General features: G+C 43.5%; 1 protein-coding gene across 5 annotated transcripts; it reads left to right on the top strand.

The window, feature by feature from the left end:
• Positions 1–2,332: 2,332 nt before the first annotated feature.
• On the top strand, positions 2,333–10,294 carry LOC147902456 (serine/threonine-protein kinase Nek3-like). Of its 5 annotated transcripts, none has more exons than XM_087373495.1 (16): positions 2,333–2,772; positions 3,079–3,228; positions 3,847–4,165; positions 4,268–4,334; positions 4,538–4,603; positions 5,067–5,113; positions 5,261–5,306; positions 5,554–5,634; positions 5,937–5,979; positions 6,137–6,186; positions 6,477–6,558; positions 6,644–6,693; positions 7,306–7,379; positions 7,569–7,620; positions 8,152–8,763; positions 8,886–10,294. In XM_087373495.1, the coding sequence occupies exons 3-16, from the start codon at positions 4,056–4,058 to the stop codon at positions 10,185–10,187; spliced, it is 2,682 nt and encodes an 893-aa protein (XP_087229621.1). In that variant the 5' UTR covers positions 2,333–2,772; positions 3,079–3,228; positions 3,847–4,055; the 3' UTR covers positions 10,188–10,294. The 5 variants fall into 5 exon arrangements, with proteins under 5 accessions (XP_087229621.1, XP_087229623.1, XP_087229620.1 ...); XM_087373497.1 differs by having other exon boundaries at positions 2,333–2,777; positions 8,889–10,294; XM_087373494.1 differs by having other exon boundaries at positions 2,333–2,777.
• The last annotated feature ends 278 nt before the right edge of the window (positions 10,295–10,572 follow it).

Here is a 10,572-nt window from a genome sequence, read left to right as displayed (position 1 = left end):
ACTAGGTTGACTCTCAACTTGAAGGAGTTAGAATAGCACAATCGATCTTAATGGGCCACATAAAGCATCCAGGTGTTATGACATGATGTTTGAGATGACTTCTCAATATGTGCAATAGGGTATTTGAGATGATTTGTTAATATGTAGGATAAAGAGTCAAGTCAGTGGTTTCATTATGAACAGGGCATGTGCGAGTCTAGTAATGGAGAACCTTTGACGAAGGTATATTAAGTCTTGTCCATTGAGTTACAATAACTGATATGATATGACAATGGTTGACAAGACACGAGAATAACGAGAAGACACGAGATTAACTAGGCTACACATTTCAAAAAGTGATGAAGACTTCATCAAAACTCACTTGTCTTTACAATTGAATTTCTATTCAAGTTGCACTTTCACTATACTTGTTCTTGTGGAAGAATTGTTTTCTTCTCCCATGTTAATGAAGAATGTGTCTTATTGGGAGAAAGCTTTGTGAAAATCATGTAAATATTGATGTGTTTTGAGTGTTGAGTAACAAAGGCAAAGAAAGGAATAATAATTTCCTCAAAGAGCTGGATGGAAGGGGGAATGAAGTGAAGGGGAAATCTAAGAACTTGGCACTTGAGAGTAAGTTCACATTGAAGTTTGTCTTTCTCATTGTTCTTAACTTGCCTTCCCCTTGTTGGTACTTAGTATGGACATAGTTTTTTAAATAATGTAAGGTAAGCACACAATATTCACAGTTGTGCTTGCAATATGGGCATATAACGTTGAATAGAGCCTTGGAGTGTGTAGAGGCCGATGAAATAGTGTGTGTGGATTGACAAGAATGAGTTAGAGGGCATTCCGATGTAGTTGAAAGGCTGGAAAATTGGACGAAAGAGGGGAAAAAGACTGGCTAGAATAGCATTTGACTTTTTGCCATTGCAAGTGGAGCTCTCAAATTTTATTTGGTGGAGATTTGCAATGTGTGATTTCTGACTGGACGAGATGATTCAACGCTTAATGTTGAGGAAATCCCCGATGTTAACGGATGCTCCTCTACAACCAAGAAGCAATGTGGATTTCATGGTCACAAGCTATTTTTTGTCACCCCACAAAAATTGGTCAGGGAAAACCTTGATGTGCGAATGCCCTCGTAGGTGTGAGGGTGGGGTGGGAAGGTGAGGAATGCCATAACTAAGAGCATGTTCATGTGCTACCCATTTGAGGGCCAAAATAGCTTGAGCCAAAATCATGCAAAATGGCATATGGGGGTTAGAGTAACCTCAATAAGGGCCAAAAAAGGTCAAACTTTGGCCCTCTCCCTTGAGGAAGGTTGAAGATAGGGTCTAAGTAGTCAATCGCGGAGATTAGTGTTCAGCCATGAAATGTGAGAGCTCAACTCCAGGTTTTTAGTATCGACTCGAGCTATTCTGAGACATGGAAATGGCAAGAGTGTTAAATAAGTAGAGTGAGATGAGTGTGATGAGTGTTCAGGTTTGATAATAGGAGTTTCGAGCTTGATGTTGCTATCCCATCGCTCAAGGTGTCAAGGAAGTTGGAAACTTAGAATGGTCATTTCCACATAATAGCCAATTTACATAGCCTTGACAATATCCAACCCAATGCAAATTATTTGATGCAAATATACAAGGCTTGATCTCTAGTTGAACCATGCTTGGTTTTCAAGAAAATATTATGCACCATTAAAATACAACACGAAAGTATAAAGAGATGGGCTTACCGACAATGCAACAGGTTGCACCAACACACCCTGTTTTACTCGCATAGTTCCTTCTGCCATAAATGTTGCTAGCTTCTTTTCTAGAGATCCCTTTAAAGTTTTAGCAAGAGAATGTGCTAATGGGTCTATCCCTAGTACTCAATTTATGTTTGCTTAAAAAATATCTCCCTCGGATCGAGAACTAATTTTTTGATCCAAGTACACAGCATATGCACCTTCATTCAACCAACCTACATATTAAGTCATAGCTAGGGACAAAGTTACTTTTGGAGCAATTAAAGTAGCTCTAGATATTGCTTCATTGGCCTCCATGCTCTTAACTCAGTAGAAGAGAATCAAAGAAGGGATCCATGTTTGAAAGTTTGCTCGTGTGTTCGAGCAGAGAAATGCTCCTGTTGGAAAGCCCAGAAATGCTCCACAAATCTTTGAGGCAGTGCATCATGCGGGAATGAAAGGGAGCAACTTTTGTGAAGGCAAAATTAGTCCAAATGAGTCGAGAGGGCACCTCTAAAGGTCAAATGTAAAGCAAAGGTTACATATAAGGGGAGAATGGGTGAAAATGGACTTAAATGTTGATGTTCAAAAACTTGATCTCTACCGCTTCTTTTGGTCGTCGTTTTCGTCTTCTTCTTTGATTCTTCTTCTTCATGGCTATGGCGATGGCTTTGGCTTTGGGTTTGGCTATGGCGATCCACTCCTCCTCCTGCTTCCATCTTCCCTCCCACAATCTCCCCTTCCCTCTTCCTTCGCACATCCTTCCTCAGATTTAACTCCTTCCCCTAGCGGAGGCCAAAGTAGCTGGAAAAAGGCTCACGGGAGTCAGTCGACGCATTGAATTCTCGAGGAGGGATTCTCTCATGATCGTCACGTTCGCATCCTCTCTCTCTGTCTCGCTGTGTTTCATCATCAGAGCTCCGGATTTTGGAGCTTTCCTTCTTTACTTGCATGTACCGGCGCCTGAAGATGTTGCCGGAAACGACGCAAGCCATGAGGTTGGGCCCTGGTGCGGTGATTGCTGTTCCTGTGCTCGGGTCATGATCGAAAGCAACAGAGCATTAAAAGTGAGGTGATGCTCTCAAGCTGCATTATTTGGTTTTGCATTTTGCCGGAAATCGGGCGTCGGAACCGCGCCGAGGCATGGCAGGGAAGGTGGAAATTTCCTGAGGAAGTTGGTGTGATCTATCGTTACAAGAATTCCGCAACAGCAGATCACACCGACTTCCTAACGAAAATCGGGAAAATCTCCACACTCGCTACCCTGCCTCCGGCTCCGAAAGTTCAAACTCGACGGCATGTCTTGTCGATTCATTTGCGGAGTCTTCTATCTGGCATTGATGATGTTTGTGATGTAAAAAATTGTGTGTCAGGGCAAGAAGCAAAAGAATTTGTTCGCAGAGATTCTGGTGATGCATGCTGTGTGCACGAAAAAAGCACAAACTTCCAAGCTTAGCTCACCATAGCCGAGAGGCTACGTTGCTAGCAGCAGCAACGGCAACAACAATCAATCAGCAGAAAAGGTTCGTTTTCAAATGCATCATCTTCATCATCTTCGTCTTCGTATCTTCTTTCAACTTCAACGTTTGCCTCTTCCGTTCATCTCTCCCACTTTTACCTCCGCCTTCTTTCACAGGTCCCACTCCTTACACCTCGCCATAGCCGACCTGCTTCCCCAGGTCCACAGGGACTGCTTCTCCCTCGTCCAGCTCACAGACTGCACCTCACCATTCTCGCTTCTGTCCTGAAACCTTTCCGTCCTCCCTTGTGCGATCGCCCCTGCCCACACGCTCTCTGACCACTATGCCTTTTGGACTTTTGGCTTCTCTTGTTTCAGCATGTGGTGCGACGATAATATTCTTCAGCTTTTTGCATGGTCCATTGCTGGTAGATCCCGTCCTCTCCACCCTACATTGCATAGTTGAGCTTCCCCCTTCTCTTGGTACGAAGCGACAGTGCGGAGGTCTTCTTGCATTGGACCAAACGGTGACTTAGTCATCAAGCTCCCGACAATCACTCCTCAAAGGCCTGTTCGATGCTGTTGGAAAATTTGCATCTTTTGCTTCTTGGATCAGCGCATCATTTTCCGATTTTTCAAGCACAGCAGCAACACAACTATCACTTTAACTACTGCATAACAGGATCTGAACCGGCCGAGTAGAGTACAACTGGCCCGCTTCTAACGGTTATCTGCAATCCGCCCGAGCGAAGTCCAGGGATGTTCGATTCTTCAAAGATTTTGTGCCTGATGGAAAAGTTGCGCTCAAGAACCAGTCAAGCTCGCACAATCGGCCGATTATTCCATTCCCGGTGGTGACTGAAAAATTGAGAATGCATTACGATTAACGAGATGAAAGAGCCCACAGATTCCAGAATGGACCAATACGAAATCATGGAACAGATCGGAAGGGGCGCATTTGGCTCCGCAATACTGGTTTATCACAGGCTTGAAAAGAAAAAGTAAGGGGAGAGATTTAGTGTGTGACGTTATCCGCCCGGGATGCATTTCGCTGCGTCCATTTGTCTTTCTATATTGTCTAACTCGCCAGGCCGTATGTACAGGTATGTGCTGAAGAAAATACGCCTTGCACGCCAGACGGATAGATGCCGCAGATCAGCGCACCAGGAGGTACTGTGTAACTGTTGTCTTGACGAAGTCGCTATTTCAACGGATTGCATTCTTGTATTTGCAGACTGATCTAAATTCTTATCTACTGGTTCTGCATTGCATATTATTGAGAAGCATTCGATGTGCTATTTCATCCACCCGAAAGAGAAACAACTGCTAAATAGCAACTTTCTCTCAGCTAGACTTTTCCTTGTTTGACGCAGATGGCCCTTGTCTCGAAGGTGCACCATCCTTACATTGTAGAATACAAAGAATCGTGGGTGGAAAAGGTGCGCTTTTCTCCTCTTGCTTCTCTTTAGACTTCCAATCTTTTGATAGTTTTGCGTAGCGAAAACCCCTCTTCCTCTCGTGACTTCCCGTCTTCCCACCAGTCGCTCTGCGCTGAGCAAGTTGCTGCTAGTTGTGCTTCATGAAGGAGTGTCCACGTGAAAGAACTGTGGTAACTCGAGCAAAGAGCGCTGCGCTCCTGGCTAGAGCTTCCTGGTTGAAGGGCTCCAGCCTAGAGATGCAGCCACCGAGGCAGCTGCTTATATGAAAACCATGGGGAGCTCGATAGAATACAGCCTTGCAGTGATACCTTCGTTTAATTGCTCTCAAATGTAGCTACTTTGTCGCAACTGAATTGCTGAAGTAATACCTTTTAGATATATCCTTTCTTGTTAAGTTGGCTTTCGCATGGGCACCTCTTTCTTGACCGATATTCTTGTTGACCAGTTGTATTGTCTCTTTCAGGGATGTTATGTATGCATTGTATTATCGTATTGCGAAGGTGGGGACATGTAAGTGTTGATATTTTGGATGGAAAGGAGGTTGAGCTTTGGGACATCACAGATTATTCTAGATGTCTGCTAAGCTTCTTTTTGTAGGAAAGACAGGCGTGAAAGAGTCACCTTGGTCGTCTTTTTTTGTTGGTGCTTGGGTTGCAGGGCTGATTTGATTAGAAAGTCTAATGGAGTTTACTTCTCTGAGGAGGTTGGTGCTTCATGCATTTACAATTTAGTTTTCCGAGTTTGCTAGCATAGTGACTATTTACAAGCGCATAAAATCATGCATGCTTTCTTCAGAGTTAATTCTGATGTGCACTTCAGGTGTTAATGAGAACACCAGATGCATTTGTTGCTCCACTTCTTATTGCGCTGAATTCCTTGCTCTCTTCTTCAGAAATTATGCTGTTGCCAGCTCAATTGGGTTCCAACTTATTCTTTTTTTCTTCTCCCAGAGGTTGTGCAAATGGCTGGCGCAGCTCTTGCTGGCTATAGATCACCTTCATACAAATCACATACTCCACCGTGATGTCAAGGTAGTGTCCTCAAGATCCTGCCGTGTCTTGCAAGCACTTACCATCATATGGTATCCGCCCAGTCATTCTGCAATTCTTTGTATTGCCTTTTCACTGGATCATTGTATTTGCATTATCTTTCCTGTTTCATATTTCAGCAATTCCCATCCTGTATCATCTGCATGATCATCCTGCAAATCTCGAGGGTTGTAATGTTACTGCAATTTTATTATTAACCTTCAAGTACCGCTTTAAATAAAAATGTCCTGACAGCTGGATGTTCGATTCTTCTAAGCTAATTATGTTTACTTCTTACATACCAGTGCTCAAATATATTTTTGACGAAGGAACAGGAAATCAGGCTAGGTGAGAAGACTCACTTCAATCTGCACTTGTATGTACAAAAGTGGAACTATTAAGTTCTTCCAATATAACAACTTATAGGACAGAGTCAAGAAATCAAATCAATGCAGCTATTGTTGTCTTTGAGGAAAATTCTTTGACTTACATTGTTTGATCACAGGAGATTTCGGTTTGGCAAAAATGTTGAAAGCTGATGATCTCACCTCTTCTGTAAGTCTCTCTCTCTCTCTCTCTCTCTCTCTCTCTCTCTCTCTCTTGTCCTTTGAAGACACTTTGTTACTCTCATTCCCTTTGTTCTCCACATTGCCCAGCAATACTGTAGTTCTCATTCTGCTACCATGGCCGAGTCTAAATTTAGTGGTGACGGTTGAATTACGTTAGTAATTTGTAACTGGGTTATGTTTTGTTTTGTAACATTTTAATATCTGATATTTTCAAATGCCTGGCAGCCATGTTCATGTTACCAATGCATTACTCAATGACTTGAGATTTTTCTGTAGGTGGTAGGAACTCCAAACTACATGTGCCCTGAGCTTCTTGCAGATATTCCCTACGGATTCAAATCAGATATCTGGTCATTAGGTAGGTTTGGTGTGAGAAAGTAAACTAAGAAGATTCATTGCAGATGGTAAAACTTGCGCTGACTTTGCGTTTGGAATCTACACAGGATGCTGCATGTATGAAATGACTGCACATAGGCCTGCCTTCAAAGCATTTGTGAGTCCCTCAATCCCTGGAGACTCTCATCTATTTTACCATAATGAGCCCCCTATGATTGTGACTTCAAGTGTCTGCTTTCAAAATGTTAAAGCACATGCAAGCTTAGTCATGCAGGCAAGAATACAAGTGAAGCTGCTATACGCAAATAAAGCACAAGTGAATGCCCAATATAGACAACTCTATTCTAGGGAAAAGAGATCTCATTTTGCTCCACTTGGAGAGAAATATTAATATAGAGTAGGTACTCTATTTGCCATTAAATTGTAACATGCAGGCCAAATTGAGGTGTTCACAGTCACTCATTCAATAGACTACTTATATTTTTTGTGCGTAATAGCCAAGGGCTTATTAAAAGCTTCAGGTTCTCATAGGATAAATCAGACCACTCTCTGTTTCGACTCCCGATGATACACCATGATGTATCCAGCACTAAATCAGCTCATTACAAATTGCTTTGACGTGAGAGAAATAGGGACAGGATCCCAGGCACTTGGTCAAGCTTTGTTGCCATAGAGCAATGTGGCACAAGCAAATTCTTGAGTCTGGTGTAAATAAAACAAAAAACTGTGTGGCTTATTGGTCAATGAAAGAAACTCCTCTGGCTTGCAGGATATGCAGGGGCTGATAAGCAAAATAAACAAGTCTACAATTGGACCTTTACCTGCAATGTACTCTGCACCCCTGTAAGTAGATCGTACCTGTGTTCCTTGGGGTGTCTTATCAAGGCTGTAATGCTTCTCATTCCACAGGTGTTTATAAATGGAAGCTTTTGTGTGCGCCAAGACATCTTCCTGCTTTTCATGTGAAATGTTTTGATTGGAAGTCCTTATTGAGTGATATTAAGGCAACTTTTTGGTGGACCTGTCTTACAGTAAGGGAATAATCAAAAACATGCTGAGGAAAAATCCAGAGCATCGACCAAGTGTAAGTTGCAAGACCATGAATGTCTACCGAACTGAGTATCCTGAGGATGAAATCAAATACAGGGAAAAATGAAACATAAATGTTGCACAGATTAATTTGGTGAAATCAATTGCCTGAACATCGGGAATTATGGAAACTTGTTGTTTCTCGAAATCATGCATATGTCCTGAATTCTGCAAGCTTCTCACTAATAAGGCAAAAACGTGGGACTAGGCTGCCTGTCCCTACTGTTGGGACCTTTTGGCGTGCATGTAATGATCTTGCAGTAATATCATCTGGTACCAATTTGCATGATGCCATTATGTGTCTACTTTAGACCATATTGTTATATTGATAGACATCTTTATGATAGGAGATCAATATTTCTTACTCTACACCCATCGGATTTGGCAGCTATCTATGATATGGGCATTGCATATCCTGCAATTTTCACCCTAATTAACTTTCCAGACACAAAAACATCCCACTGACCCATATTCCTGACATATGAACATCAGCCTTGGAATTAACTGTGAATCTACTCTCTGGCAGGCTTCTGAACTACTCAAGCATCCTCACTTGCAACCTTATGTCAACCAATGTCGAATGAAATCTGGCTTTTCTCATAAATCTCCTGACAGACAACTGCGCAATTACCATCTCGATGAGGATACTGCTGATGAAAGCTTTTATAGCAGTCACATGAGTACTATGACTAGGAAAAGCAGCCCGGTCAGAAGGGCATATGAGTACAGGGTCCCAATGCTCGACTCTCAAAATCTGCTAGTTGATGTCAACGGTATTGAACTTTGTGACTGGCCACTTTTTCACGACAAAAAAGACATTTCCAGGTCATCAAGTCAGGGTTACATGTACTCAACAACTGCAACTGGTGACCTCAACAACACGGCATGGGCAGATGAACTGGAGAAGCGCTACACTCAGGGTCTTGGAGGAGAAAAATCTGAGAGTCATTTCAATGACAAAGACGCGTGTGTGTACGGAAAACTGCAGCCTAAAACCTCTCCAGCTGCATCTGGACGCGTCAGCAAAGGGACACCAATTGCAGCTAGTCCCCGAACCCCGAGCAAAGCAGCTGGCACTCCGCGGCTGAAATCAGATTCTGCGAAGAAACTACAGCAAGGGTTACCCTCTAGGCAATTGGTAAGTCTTTTTCTGCAAGGTAGTTTAGCTTGCGTGTAATCTTCAAGACATTCTCTCCCGAGCTTTTCGTCAATTTGAAGCTGTCTGTACCGTGCACGCTTGTTAATCATTGATACGTACAGCAGCTCCCGGGAGGCGAGGCATCCCCCAGAGTGAAACTTCGGACAGATGGACCAGACGACAGGGCTTATCTCACCAGACAAAAAACGGGTGTGTTAGGGGCACGTAGAGCCTCCTTACCATTCCCGGGAAAAATGGGCAGTGCCACACGCAGAAGTACCTCCCCGATAAGTACTCGAAATCTGCTAGCTGCGGGTAGCCCTAGGAATTCGACTTCAAAAGTAGTGCGCATTCCTATGCAAGAAAATTCTCCATCTATGCCAGAAGCTGCAAGAATATCTCTGCAAAATCGGATAGCAGCAGCTACAAACCGAATGGTAGCAACCCCCGATATGCATCGTGTGATGTCGGAAGCTGTGGTGAATGCCTCATCTCCACGGCAAAGTAGGTTGCCAAATGGCTTTCAAAAAAGAGCAGTGGGGTTGGAGGCCAACCAGTCCCCTGATGTTTCTGTTAACGCTCCAAGGCTAGACTTAATACCACAGTTTTCTCTCAGCACCCATGATGCATTCCCTTTTAGAAAGGATCACCGTAACAGTGAAAGAAAGCGGAACTTGGAGGGAGCTATATCCAAGTTCCAAGGAGCCATGGAAACGCCGGGCTCTTCCAGGAACACCAACGGAAGGTGCAGCGATGTACAGTCATTTGGGTCTAATTTCCATGAATCAGATCGAGGGACTCCCTCCAGACCTTATCGGGGTTGTGATCACGACTACGACAAAACGCAAGAGAAAGGGACGATTCAAATCCACGAGAAGATATCAGCCCCTGTGCTACCAGCTTATAATGACGTGATACATGTGATAAGGCACAGCACGTTCAGAATTGGAACAGAAGTTAGTCCTCAGAACAATCCTGATGCTAGTGCAGGGATGGGTTTCAATAATCTGCTTGATCTGCCGAGGTCAGAGATGGACCTCTCCTTAGCAGCCCCTCCCAGCATTACCAACACTGTAACAGCCCATCAGCCACATTCTCCTATGACTACCCATCAGCAGCAGCATTGTTCAGCAGACCAGGAAGAGCATCGCCAGAGCTTAGGTAGCAATGGTCAAGTAGATTTCCATCGAGGAGCCAAGGGAATAGATGTCAAATCATATCGTCAGAGAGCAGAAGCTCTTGAAGGTTTGCTCGAACTCAGTGCCCAGCTGCTTCAGCAGGAGAGATTCGAGGAGCTTGCCATTGTCTTGAAGCCCTTTGGACGAGGTAAGGTGTCTCCTCGAGAGACAGCCATCTGGTTGACTAAGAGCCTTAAGGGAATGATGCTCGAGGAGGACCAATACCACGGCTCCGGAGAGAGGTAAGGTACTAGCCAAGGCTTTGTGGTGCTATGTATTGTTGTACACATTTTGAGGTAAGGCTAAGCACTGCGCAGGCTTGCCTTGTTGTAAATATATTTTTGACTTGCCACAACAACCAACGACCTATCAAATATATCATGTTTTTTTAAAAAAATTAGTCTTCGTTTTTTGGTGTCATGAGCCTCTAAGGAAATATGGAAAGTAATGCCTCTCTTTTTTGACTTGCCCTTTGGGTAGCAACATGCAACTTTGGGAAAGCAAAAATTAGGCATTTCTTGAATTTTTGGGACTTGCATTTTTCCTTTTGGCTCTTCTTCATTGGACTTCAATGTAGACTTTAAAGTGGTTGACTCTCTCTCTCTCTCTCTCTCTCTCTCTCTCTCCCCGC

The sequence above is a fragment of the Dipteris shenzhenensis genome, chromosome 4, assembly GCF_047967505.1.
Source record: "Dipteris shenzhenensis isolate YYH24624 ecotype China chromosome 4, Dip_SZ_1.0, whole genome shotgun sequence".
Taxonomy (NCBI): domain Eukaryota; kingdom Viridiplantae; phylum Streptophyta; class Polypodiopsida; order Gleicheniales; family Dipteridaceae; genus Dipteris; species Dipteris shenzhenensis.
Note: the sequence above shows the minus strand (reverse complement) of the source record. Positions and strands in the feature narration are given on the sequence as shown.

Bases quoted from the DNA above. Each gene is read 5' to 3' on its own strand.
- LOC147902456 (XM_087373495.1), top strand. From the start codon at position 4,056: ATGAAAGAGCCCACAGATTCCAGAATGGACCAATACGAAATCATGGAA. The intron at 4,166-4,267 runs GTAAGGGGAGAG...CCGTATGTACAG, and splicing joins CACAGGCTTGAAAAGAAAAA to GTATGTGCTGAAGAAAATAC. The intron at 5,307-5,553 runs GTTGGTGCTTCA...TTCTTCTCCCAG, and splicing joins GAGTTTACTTCTCTGAGGAG to AGGTTGTGCAAATGGCTGGC.